Source organism: Chlamydotis macqueenii, chromosome 7, assembly GCF_036417535.1.
Source record: "Chlamydotis macqueenii isolate bChlMac1 chromosome 7, bChlMac1.mat, whole genome shotgun sequence".
NCBI classification, from domain to species: domain Eukaryota; kingdom Metazoa; phylum Chordata; class Aves; order Otidiformes; family Otididae; genus Chlamydotis; species Chlamydotis macqueenii.
Genome location: NC_141562.1, coordinates 23,699,598 through 23,712,682, shown reverse-complemented (window position 1 = coordinate 23,712,682; position 13,085 = coordinate 23,699,598). Strand labels below are relative to the sequence as shown.

At 35.1% G+C, this 13,085-nt stretch overlaps 1 protein-coding gene across 1 annotated transcript in view; it reads left to right on the top strand.

Moving 5' to 3' along the window:
- The window catches only part of KNDC1 (kinase non-catalytic C-lobe domain containing 1), a 62,385-nt gene that overhangs the window by 22,902 nt on the left and 26,398 nt on the right, over positions 1-13,085 (top strand). Inside the window, exons 4-7 of the mRNA XM_086751981.1 lie at positions 64-210; positions 2,379-2,496; positions 2,852-3,867; positions 11,804-11,918. Of these exons, the coding sequence (XP_086608107.1) occupies positions 64-210; positions 2,379-2,496; positions 2,852-3,867; positions 11,804-11,918 (1,396 nt within the window). The remainder of the gene's footprint in view (positions 1-63; positions 211-2,378; positions 2,497-2,851; positions 3,868-11,803; positions 11,919-13,085) is intronic.

The following is a 13,085-nucleotide window of genomic DNA, read 5'->3' as shown; positions in this document are numbered from 1 at the left end:
TCTAATGCCTTTTTTTTTTTTTTTTTTTTTTTTTTTAAAAACAAACAAACAAACTTTCTGCAGGCACACGTCTATTCTTTGGGTGCAACGTTGAAAGCAGCAATAGAATATATACTAGAACCTGAGACAGAATCAGCATTTGGGCAAGATCTGCATACGCTACTGGAGCAAATGCAAGAAGAGAGTCCTGAAAATAGGCCAGATATTGAGGTAAAACAGCCCTACGTAGTTTTCTGTTTGAAAAAAATGACAAAAATATTTCTGCATATGTGCTCATAAGTAGAGAGATGGTCTTTATATGTGTATGCTCATATTTTGCAAGAAAGCTGAGGTTTTTCCCAGACTGAGCTAAAGAAGAATAGGAAGAAATAAATTCTTTTTTTCTTCCTATTCTAAGGGAGATACAACCTGAAAAGCAGATGTAAATGTTTTAAAGTTAATAGATTTTTAAGAAGGTTGGATTAATACACTTGTGGATCTAAATTTTCTCATTAACTGTTTCTTCCCATTTAGTATTCAGCTTACAGAGAGAGGCTTGCTAAAAGTAGGAGCACAGGCATTGTCCTGTGAAATTCGTGTGGTGCCTTAAATGACGTTTGGATCACATTTAAGAAGGGGACGGAGGGAGCCATGCCCCAAGAAAACTCTGTTCCTTGGCGTGTTCAAAGCAGTGTTGTTCAAAGCATTACTACTAGCTAGTTTTTCTGTAAATATTTAAATGTTTAGTAGTGTTTGATTAGATATCTTAACTGTTTTTGTGTTTTATTCTATTTAGCCTCTAATTTTACCTTTGATTTTTAGAAAAAAATTGAAGATATGTGGATTTCCCAAGATGTTTTCAAATAATTTATATTCTAAATGTTGGTTACCTAATATAGTGTTATTTGACATTAATGTGTGAAAGTTTAGCTTTAATGCATTGGTTTTGCATACTTTAAAACTGTAGCCAGAGAGTAACAGTTGTCCAAATGTCACTTTGATTCAGTTCTTTTACTTCAGAATAGAGCTATCTACTTTTTCTGGTTTTTGTTTTTTGTTTTTGGTTTGTTTTTTCTTTTTTCTTCTTCTGAGCTGAGAGTGTATATTCTAAATGGTATAAGACCTATAATCAATACTTTGCAGAAAGAATGCTGCAACAGAAGAATTAATAGATTCATTTTTATGCAGCAAATAATATTGTCTCACCTAGTTGAGGACTGCCGGGGCAGGAGACCATTCCCGACATAGAGCCTTCTTGATCAGCTCCTGTATTCTTATTTGTTTCCTTTCAAGCATAGTCAGGAAAAGGGATTGTATAGCACTCCCTATCATCTCCAGTTGGTCTGTAGTCCCTGAAAGCTATTGCTGGCTACTTACATTAGCCCAAAAATAGCTGATCAAGGCTGGTTTAGGGTAATATGCGAAGGTCACTTTGTGACTATCTGTTCTTTTCCGTTCCTTTTCCACTGGGCCCTTTCTTTGGTGGAAAGGAGTGGAGGGAGCTGTATGGAGGGAAAACCCATACTCTTTTCTAGGCTTTTCATTAGACTCCAACGCAGCCGGGTACCTGTCTCACTTTTTCATGTCCTTCCTCAATCTGTTACATGAACTAACAGAGCCATTTTCTTCCTTCCACTTGCAACAGTGGAAGAGTGGTAGAGCAGATTAATGGGGAAGTAAGTGCAGCTCCTCAGAGCTGTATGAGGTCATATCAGTGTTTATCTAGGAACAGTTACTGAGGAAACAGTGGGATGCTTTTGGAGAGGCAGCTCTCTTCTACTTCCTGCTCATGGTGACAGGTTTTTAAATGTGTGAATGTAGTTAACTGTGTGTGAGACCACTGCTAATAGCATCAAATGATGCTCCGGCTACAGATTAGAGATGTATAAAACTTTCTTCTTGTGATCTGATAATGATTGCTTTCTCTAATTGTGAATAGTGCTTTCTAGATATTTGTATTTTGCAGTTTTTAAAAGATTCAGGATTTACTTTTAATGTAATTTTGTTAATAAAAATAGTCATCATCCTGCCTATGTCATTTAATTCAAGAGAATCACTGGCTGTTTAAAAAATAATCCACTCTAGCTTTTTACATTGTCAGTGTGTTATTCATAGAGGATAACATTTAAGTTTATTAATTTTTATCATTTTTTTCTTAGTGTTCTAGCTGTAGGCTGGAACTTAAACTGTATTAAAAAATTTCATGATAGCCTGTGGTTAAAATAAGAAGTTAATTCATCCACATAATAGAAACACACAGTATAATGAACAGCACAACAAAGACCTCCCTTGTAGCATCGTATAAATTCAGATGTACTGTGAGTTAACATGACTCACTTTAGTAAAAATTCACAGATCTATTCATTATTAAATAAGTATTTAACACTAATTTTCTCTAGAGCATTTTGTCATTATGTGAAGAAAAACTGAAGGTTGCTTCATCAAGTAATATTTGTCGAAGCCTGTCTGCTGTTGGAAGAAGGGTTCTTTCAATTGAATCATTTGGTGCTTCTCAAGGTAACTTTAAAATGTATTTAGTTGAGAATTTTAGATTGCCTGACGTATCTAATGATTTTTAAAATACTATGTTTGTATACTTCCCTGTAATAGGTTTTTTTTCTAGATATCAAAAATTCATTATTAAATATTTGTGGATTGGGAGTGGGGAGCAGGGGACGTACAACTCTTAACATAATCATTACATATAGAGTATCCTTTATGATTAAAAGTGACTTGTCTAGAAATAAGTAATTTGTGTAACACACGGAAGATATGTAACAGCAGAGGCAGAAAAAGCGGTATAAAGATTTACTAGGAAAGAATAGAAGGTTTAAATACACATTTAATATAAGCATCTGTTTTTTGCATCTAGATGTCTGTGATAACATGTGGAAAGGAAGAATGTGTCAGAGAAGTTTGGGATCTAAATTATATTCAAATGAGAAAAACAACATAGCAGGTGATTCGTCTGCAGTGGAAGACATGACAGCTACCTGTCATAAGGACTCTTCTGTAGTTACTATGGTGACTGGCAAAGGAAGTGGTTTAAAGGAAATGCAAATTGATCTGGAAAATGAGAAAACTCAACATTCACAACTTGCAATTCAAGCTACAAAGAGCAAAGAGGAGGACAAACATGCAGTGTATACTGACAGTTTTGCTAGTTTTTCTTTGGATATAAAATCATGTGTTACTGACCTGGAGAGAGATGGCATTTTTAAGAAAGGTTCTTTGAGAAAAATTAAAACCTTTCCAAAGCTACCAGTTGAACCTGCAGATACAAATAACTTTTTTTCTTCTGTAACCAACAGTGGACCACTAGCTAGGAAAAAACACTTTCTAACGCAAGAGTCACTACCTCTAGACAATAATAATGAGGTTGCTTTTTCAAAGGGAAATCTTAATTCATTTGATATTAGTAGTCCACCAAAACTAGAACCAAAGAATCACCAGATTAATGATCTTCATTTAGAAGCTCCGTGTGTATGCACACAGGTGTCTGGCATGAACCTAGAAGAACATGTGTCACTTATTAATGGTAAAAACATAGGTTTTTCTTCATCTGAAGATGACTGTTCTGATGCTACCTCTGAAATGCCAAGTACAGCTGATATACTAAAAGGTCCAAATCGATCAATTGCTGGAGCAAAAATGCTAGACAATTACATGGCATTGGAAGACTCTTCTGAAACTTTTCAAGGGTCAAATGAAAATTCTTTACCACACTTTAACCAGATGGCTTCAGTGTTAACGACAAAACCCAGTGGGAACAGATATGGATCAAACCTAATTAGGTCTCCAGAATTAAGCAACGGTGCGATGAGCGCAAACAATAATGAAGATAATCTTTGTGGAGGCAGAGGGTCAGAAATCAAAAGTAATGAGCAGGTAGTAAAAATAAAGTCTTCATTATATAGTTGCTGTAGTCACTTATGTGGAGATGAAATGACGTAAATACTGTGTGATTGCTTCCCCCCTTGCTGCCTTTAGCATCCTGGAAAATCAAATTTCGCTAGTCTGCATACTTTAAGAGTTAATATTGGAAACATGGTGATCCTTCTTTCCTCTTTAAAAGTAAAGTGCTACAGTGAAATTCATGCTATTGCAAAATCAACTTTCATTTTAATTTTTTTTTCCAAATGGAGTATTCTCGCTAATGTGTTAGAGCAGCATACTTAATAGTTGATTACATTTGTAAGAGACCATTACCAAAGCATACGTAGATTTTTTTTTTAACTCTTTACATTACTGTCAATGCATAAAGGTAACTACCTTGCAGTGGGCCTCCCAGGTGCTTATGAAAACTGTAGAATTCCTGACCTGTAAACCTGACCTCATTGAAATCAATGGCAATATCCCATCGGCTTCGGGAGGTGAAAAATTCTACTCTTTAAATTTTTTTTAATCTACGTGTGCATTTAAGTTTTTGAAAATTGTACGTATGCTGTATCTGTTCCATATTCTTAAATAACCACCTCTGTGTTTGTTATGTATATTTCATGATAGAATTCAAATATGTGCACAATATGATGGATATGTTGTCTCAAGAATTTCATCTTTCTAAATAGCAAAATAAGAGAGAGACCTGGTATTAGTCTACTAGAATTTGTTGATAGTGTAGTATGGTGTCTTCTCTGCTCAAATTATGTCTTTTCAGGGTGGACAAGTTTGGTCTCTGACTAGATGATTTTCTCTTATGCCGCACTCCTATCACATGGCAAATCCATGTGATAGGAGAGGTGCTGGCTAAAAATGCAGGATGGCTGATATTTCTTCAGCCTTGCTGTGACTTAATAAAAATGAGCAGCACAAACGTCACACATTTCATTTCCAGAAGTTACGCTTTGGTGAAGATGTTGGGTTTTTTGCTTACTTGTCTAGTGACAGCTCAGCCTTGTTCTCCTTGCCTAATAGCCAGTCTTCCAGCTATCCCATGCAGTGGCATCTAGTGTTATTTTCAGTCTGCATCCATCCCTCTTTTCACCTTGCCCAAGCACCTCCACTGTAGTAGTAACGTAGGACTGTCAAGTATGTAAAGATCCTTCGGTTCATCATAGCTAAAAAAAATTAATGCAGCACTGAATATTCTGTTCTAACTGTTCGGTTTTTTTCCCTTTCCTGTCTCTTCTCCCCTCAATAACATGCACTCACTAAATTTGTAGTGCAGGAGGATAGTAAATATGGATAAGTACCACGTGGCATGATTTTGCTCTCTGAGGGAGTTACTTATTGTGTGCGTATTGAGTCCTTTATTTAGTTTTTAAATCCTGCAGGTTCGTTCTTCAGACTCTTCTCCAATTCCTGTAGACATATCTTTTGTGGGTATTCTTTTCTTTCTGCTGTAGACCGTGCAACCTTACATATTCAGAAGACAGTGGAGAGTAATAGTCAAATTTGTAATCGTTACAAAGTCTTCTGCTTTTGCTATGTCATTTGTTACTCTGGATTTACATTAACTTGCTTCATTTGGTAGATGTGCTTGTACTTCTAACAAGGATCATACCCATTGCACTCACTGACTTGTGAGAGAGCTTGTTAGTATACATAAATCTAGATATGTCTTAGTATTCAAGCAACAGAAACAACTGTCTTTCAACTCATGTGCAAATCTTTTTCTTTTATTTTTTTCTTCTTTTTCTGAATGGACAGGGTTTTTTGGGTTTTGTTTGTTTGGTTTTGGTTTTTTTTGCTAAGCTGTATAAACCTAGGAGTTCATTTGTCATGCAGAGGATGGCTATGATAAGGCCATCAGACCACTATAAAAACACTGAAGGTGGTTTGTTGGGTTTTTTTGTTTGGGTGGGTTGTTTGTTTAGGGGTGGGATTTTTTTTTTGTTTTGTTTTGCTTTTTTTTTCCCCCTCCATGGCAAGAAATAAAGATACCACACTTAAGTCACATGCCTTGAGGTGGAAGTGAGCTTATTTAGGCCTCTGTGTTAACTAGAGAGATGTGGAGAATAAGCTCCTTATCACTTATGAACATAAATTATGTGTATTGATAGGGGTTCATCTTTAAGGAAGAAAAAGTCTATTGAAATAAGACCTATATTCTGTCCTTACTGGGTTATCGGGACAACAGTTTAAGTCTAGGTACATGGAGATACTTTCAAGAAAATAATCTTGCTGAGAATTAGTTTCTCAAAATTCTTCCATGATTTAAAAGCTGTAACAGAAGTCCTATTTGCTTTTCCTGCAACTGCACTTCAGATTGGCACACAAAAAAGTAAACCAAAATATGTTTACAGATTATTTTGCCGTTCTTCTGAAATCCTCTTTTTCATTGGACAGTTTATCAGTTTAAATAAAGCGTTCTTTCAGCCTGAACAGAATTTCATTCTTCCAAGTAAGTAGGCTCTTAGTAGAACTGAGGTTATCCTGCTCCCACTGAAATCACAGGACAAGCACAGTGAATTAGAAAAGGTAACTTTATTCCAGTTACCCTAATGAGCAGTGTCATGATACATATGATCTGAAATGAAGACAGCAGGGTGTTGTTATCTATAAAACTAGAGTTTTATAGCTATGTTTTCAGTAGAAGAAAGATTTTCATAGACTCATGCTCTATTTTAATAAACGATTCTAGCAAATATTCATATTCTGCCACATAGAAAATATTGTGCTCTTTAAAGTTTGATAAAATCCTACGTTGGTCTTAAAAAAGGAAAAAAAAAAATCTCTTTGGTTATTTAACTGCTGTAGGGAGAAAAAAGCATTTAAATATATCAACATCTGTGAGCAACACCTAGGTTTCTGAAATGGTTGTCTATTCTCTGAATGCAGAGCTTCTAGCCCAGTAATCTATCTTTGTTTTCTGAAGGAGGGTCACTCATTTTCAGCAGTCATTGAACTGTATGGCACACTGTATTAGAAGTCTTCTTAGGGGAGGGATTTTTTTATATATATTTTTTTCAGCTTTTTTTTCCCCTCTTCTGGAAAACAGATTTTATTGCTCAGGCTTCTGAAGCATAGCAGTTCCTGTCTCTCTTACCTCCTGACAACTGCAAAAATAAAGCCATATATGCTATCCCTTATGTGAAAAAGTTACAACTGATATCTCTGTACACTTTCAAGTTCCTTTTCATTTCTCTGTGACAGAATTTTACCAAATACCTAAAAATGTTTGGTTGTTTTAATATAAGCTAAAAAGCTAAAACTTGAGTCAAAGAGTTTATTTACTGCAAAAGCACAAAAAGTGTGAAGCCCCAACTAAATGTGATTTCTATCTTCTGTGCTAAATGTAAAACACCTCAGAAGATTTACAGTGCTGCTCTTTCACTGGTTTTCTATAAAAGATAAGCATGATTGCAGCAAATAGAGCTCTTAGAATAGTATCTCTAGCATCTCTTTAAATATTTCTTGTGCTTTAGAGAACATGCAATAGCAATCCCATCTGGTTGAAGATCAACCTTGTCTATTCTGGAGAACAGACAGTTTTTCTTACCTGTCAATAATACTTCTCCAGTAGACAATATTTTTGAATACCCCAACACTGCTTCTTAATGTTGTGTGCTTTACTGCTAGGAAGCATTACTAAAAATATTTGCTTGCTTTTGTCTGACTACTGCAATGTATCTTGTGAGGGTTTTCCTAGTAATTTTTATAGTTTTGCATGCCATGAATAAATATTTTTCACTTCAAGTTTGAGTGGGGATCTTTTATTTCTCTAACCAATTTTATTCCAATCAGGTGTGTCTCATCTCTAATACCTTTAAATGTTTCTATGTGATTCAGGTGCTATTGCTTTACATGGGAAGGGTTAATGGGAATCTGGCATATACACACCTGTTTTCTGTTGGCCATTTATACCCAGTCAAGCATGAGAGAAGTGAAAAGCGATGTAGCTAGAGAATTATTCTTGAACACTGGGGAAATAACACTTGAGGGAAAGCAAAGTTGTCTATTCCCAGAATAGTACTTATTAAGAAAAGAATAATGCAAATCTTGCTTGTTTTAGCTGTTTAAGATGTGCCAGCATTATGTTTAGAAAATGTAGTATATTGGCATAGTCTGAATGCTCTGAAAAGTTTGATTTTAAAATTCTGGTACCAACAATGAAATAAAAGATCTGTTAAATTAACTTTGCAGCACTGAAGAAAAAAAAATCACTTTTTCAACAAGTGAAGTTTAAAATGTGGTCTTTTTGACATAGAATAAAATGTCACCACTATATAGCTATAGGCAATGATCAGTCTTGGCTTTTTCATATCTTCTGTCAATTTCTGTGCTGTGAAAACCATTTTCTTTATTTTAAAAACTAGGTTATATAATTTCTGTTATGAAAAGGTCTATTTTAGAATATGAAGAAAAAATTGCAGGAAGAGGCACTGGATTATAATTTTGTTTGCTCTTTAGTGCAATTTCACTGGTAATAATAAATGTTGAGGCTTTATGGGTACTGAACAGTTGTCTTGAGATTGCTTTGCTAGAGTGTCAGATAGTTAAGGAACAATGCATGCTGTAGGCAATTTGAATAAGAATTTTAATTATATGTTTTCCAGCACTTAAGATTTTTTTTTTCTTGGTGGTTGAATGGGGTTTTTTGAAGTTGTAGGAAATAGTAATAGCCATGAATCGGAGACTTACGTGTTAAAAAACAAAACAACCAAATCTGAGACAGATGCCTAAATAAGAGTTTTACACTTAAATGTTTACCAAAACATAAACACATTCAGTGGACTTTGAATGTACATTGGGATAAACACCTGCTTTGAGGCTTAAATAAAAACTGCCTTTTAACAGTTTCTTTTGGAAACTATTGTAGCCAAATTGCATGTATTTCTCATCAGATATAAATGTGTGATGAAACGTGTTATCATTTACCTTGACTATATTGGATAACTTTTACAAGATAGAAGGACAAGTCCCCGGCTGGTCTGAACCCTCAGTCTTCAGATTAAGTCTTCCAGAATTCTGTCTTTTTGGTATAGGAAGGTGAGCATTTGGAATAATTAGGACACTGAAAGAATTACCTTCTCCAGTGGCTTTTTTTTTTTTTTTTTTTATTATGGAATAAAAATGATCATTTGATAGGGTGGGGAGAGACTTGAATTATAATAAGGAACAATAGCAATGCAGTCAGTTATTAGTATCACAGGAGAACAAGTGGTATATGAATACTGGCTAGCAATATTTGAAGTTTAATCTTTCTTTAGGATACTTGCCAGAAAGAAACAATGAAGGCATCCTTTTAAGTAAAGTTCACCAATAGGACTGCAGACTTTTTCCTGACTGGGGTTGATTTGGCCATGCTGTGGAAGGCAGTGATTCTCGCTTCTGCTAAGGTTTGCTTTTCCTACATGCTTTTTTCTTCTGAAACAGAATTTCAGTTTCTGGTGCCTTTTCATCCTCTATTTTGTTATCTGTCATTGACACTTTCTGCTTTCTAATCATAAACTTTTGCTTCTGCTCTTAGGGTTTACTCCTATTTTCCTGCTGTGCTTAAATCTCTTTCTCTCGTTTCTTTCTTCCTCTAGAGAGAGTGGATTACGCACAAGTGATGAGAAATGCCTTTCAGCTTTCTGCTGTACAACTAACTTCAGTATCCAGTTTAGTGAGAAATTCTTCTTACCCTTGGTAGCCATTCATCACCTTCTCCTGAAGTGAGAGGTGATTTGTATATGCAATAGAGGAAGTCCATCTTTCCCTGCTGCAGCTTTTAGAGCCTCTAGGGACATAAACTTCAAGAGGAGGGATTCTCTTACAGAGAAACATGTGGCAATGGTGTGTTCTTATTATAAAAATATTCCCAAATCCCAAAAGCTTCTTAATGTTCTAGTCAGTCTGTGGAATTTCTCTCCTGATTTCTCTCCATTTGTGTCAGCTGTGCAGGGTGAATTTGAAGACTTGGCTGCTTCTTTCATTGTGAAGTGTCTGTGAGCAAAGACATTTGAGGCATGTGAGAACCAGGACGCTATGGAGGAGGGAACACAGCACTGATCAGGGATAGTAATCAGTCAACAATGTGAAGCTCTATTTTGAGTATTCTCTAGACTAATTCTTTCTTTTGACTATCTTATCTCTTCCTTTCTGCTGTGTAGTTGATGTTGTTTTTATCAGACAGTTCTAGACTCCAGGATGCTGGTGATAGCAAAATTTGAGAATTAAGCTTAACTTTATTACCTGGGTTCAAATCTGTCTATGCTGAAGTTACTAATTTCTGTGATGTGCCACAATGGGGAATAGCAGAATAAAAGCACCAGATTTATTTTTATGTATGTTGGAGATAGGTAGACTGTAAAACATTTAGAGTAAATCAAAAGACGTGTTTGCTGGTAGAGCAAATTTTTTTTTTGTTAAAAATTTATAGTTTATATGGTTCACCTTCAAGGAATATTTAAACAGTACGAGCCCAAAGTATTAACGTTCCTTGAGAAGCTCTTCTGGTGAAAATTAAAATATCAGCAAAGTTTCAGCTACAGAAATTAATGTGGTTCTTTTTCTCCTCCCCAGAGATTGCAAGGAAGCTATTTCTGTTTTTGATCTTGATGAAAGTTAATGCAGTAGTCTGTTCATTACATATTTTATGATAAAATCCAAATAGTGCCTCACTGAAGGGTGTAGCCAGGATCATGAAAAATTGACTGCAGCAAATGACAGTGCAGAGACTGATTTGTCAAATGTAATGATGTACTACATTATGTGTGAGAGAGACCCTTAGTTATTTAGATTTTACAAACTTTGATTGGGATGTAAAGGTGTCTGTAAAAACAATGGAACAGCTCAGAGGGTTTACTTTTTGTTTCTGTCTCCTGTGCTCCACTTTTCTTTTGGGTTTTCTCCACAGTTAATCCTGAATTGCTTCTGGTAGTTCTTTTCCCCAACGTAGCCTTGACATTTAGAGATGGTTTACTATCTTAGGGCTGTATATGCAAAAGAAAATGCACTGTACAGTTTTTTTAAATAGTTGGATGGGTCTGCTCTAACCCAGAAGTTTCTGCCTAGAGTGAAGTTTTTACTGTTCCTTTGGTAGATGAATGGAGATCGTGAAGTCCAGCTGATGTCAAGAGCCACTAGTAGTGATAAGCTCTTCTGTTAGCACAGCTTCATCACGAAGGTGTCTGTGCAGTACTATCAATGTCAAGTTCTTATATTCGCAAAAAAAAAAAACCTTGCAAAATGTTAAACACGGATTCTTTGAAGAACAGTAAGTTTCCATGGAGTAGTATCTTTGTCCCATTAAGATATTATGCCAGGTATCAAAAGCTAAATGGATAGTCAGAAAAACAAATGCTGTTACTACAAATTGAGCAGCCAGTGATTAAAACCAGAACGACGTGCTCGAACTTCAAATAAACCTGTCATTAATTCTGTCAATATTGTTAACATCTTTCACAGAAAAACAAGAAATGTTGATGAAATCTTTAAGGTAAGACTAGTAACACAACTGTCCGGGTAAATAAGGATTTGAATGTGGAATTTTTTTTGTTGGTGGTAATCATTTGGATTTTTGTGTTTTTTAAGTCTCAATGGTGTCTCTGTAATTGTGTGTTATCTTTGACATTTTAAGAGTCTTTCCTTAGCGTGATAAGAAAGAACTTCCAAACACCTCACACTTCCTGAAATTCTTCAATTCTCACAGAAATCTCACTTGAATTACACATTTGTTGTGGAATTAAGAAACTACTGGTTCATTTATACAGCTAATTGTGCAATGCTTTTTCAATAGGAAGCATTATTAGTTCATTACTGGCAAGTATAATAAATACCTTAATGCTTTTTAGGTGAGTGTGTTGTATATTAGGATTTACTTTTTAATTGTATCAGTAAACATTTTTGGTTTGTGATAATTTTTAATAACTTTCTACATCCTCATTCTTTTTTGCAGTGGATCTCTCTAAAACTCCTGTTGTCCTGTTATGGTAAACCTCTGAAAGACTATGAACTCTGGGCATTATGTCATGAGTGTTTATGTACTCTGCAGACTTGCATTGATTATCCAGGTATAGTCTTAATTATCTTAAAATATTTGCTTAGTTGTTTTTGTTCACTATATTAATTTATTTTTTTTAGTCTGTGGATGCAAGATATCTTGACTTTCATTTTGTGTACAGAAAAAATAAAAAGCAGTATATCTTCACTCTCTTAAATTATGACTCAAAATTTTTACTAAATTTGGAGTTTTCTTCCTTATATATAAGAATGTATTTTCTCTTTATTCTGAGTTTTCATGGATTTTGTGAGCGAAACTAATCTTTAGGAGTTCAAGCAGTGAAGCCATGTTTGTGTTTAGACATTTTGAGGATGGAGAAACTGTACTGTGACTTTTAAGAAAAGTGCCTGGGACTTGTATCTTTAAAGTAGGAGGAAATAAGTTTTATATATATGTAAACATAAAATTTCCTCTCTTGCCTGGATTTCTTTGTGACAAATGATTCCTCACCTGTTTTTGACGGTACAGGGCTTTGTTTGTTTAAAGTGGACAGGGTCTTGTCCTGACATTACTCCTTACACATTCCCTATGCTTCAGTTTGTAGAAGAAATATCAGAAGTCAAATTCTGAGAGAGGAATGGGGAACTGGCCTTTGACAGAATTGGAATTTGTTGTATATGATTTGAGAGAAGACCATCCTAAGCTTCCATAGGCATTCTGAATGTTGGTTTAGCTTATATCAATAATTAATGTGTAGCATTTCTGATAAACAGAGCAGAATTTACCACCACCACCACCCTACCTTTCCTTTTCCTTGATTTTAAAAAGCCACTTTTGAGGATTTGGACAGGGATAAGTTTGAAGTCTGTAACTGAATATAAACAATTGGGTAGTAAAGTACAGAAAACTTACTGTTTCTTTTTGGTTTTCAGCTTCAGCTGTTTTATCTTTTATGATACAGAGCTGCTAAAAAGGAAATTGGCCATAAATTGAGATTTCTGAGCACTTTAAGCAATGTTACCCTTAAAACTAAGTATTTTATATACCTTACAACAGAAGGATTATTTCAGCTTCATAGAATGTTCCCAATGTTTGTGAAAGTTTTAAAACTGCACATAGTTGTCCAGATTCTAATTTGGTATGCCTAGTCAGCCGCTGCTACTATACTTATATGCACCCAGAATGCGTAAGTCTTCAAGATACTAAAGGCTGAATTATGACCTGAACCTTATGTATC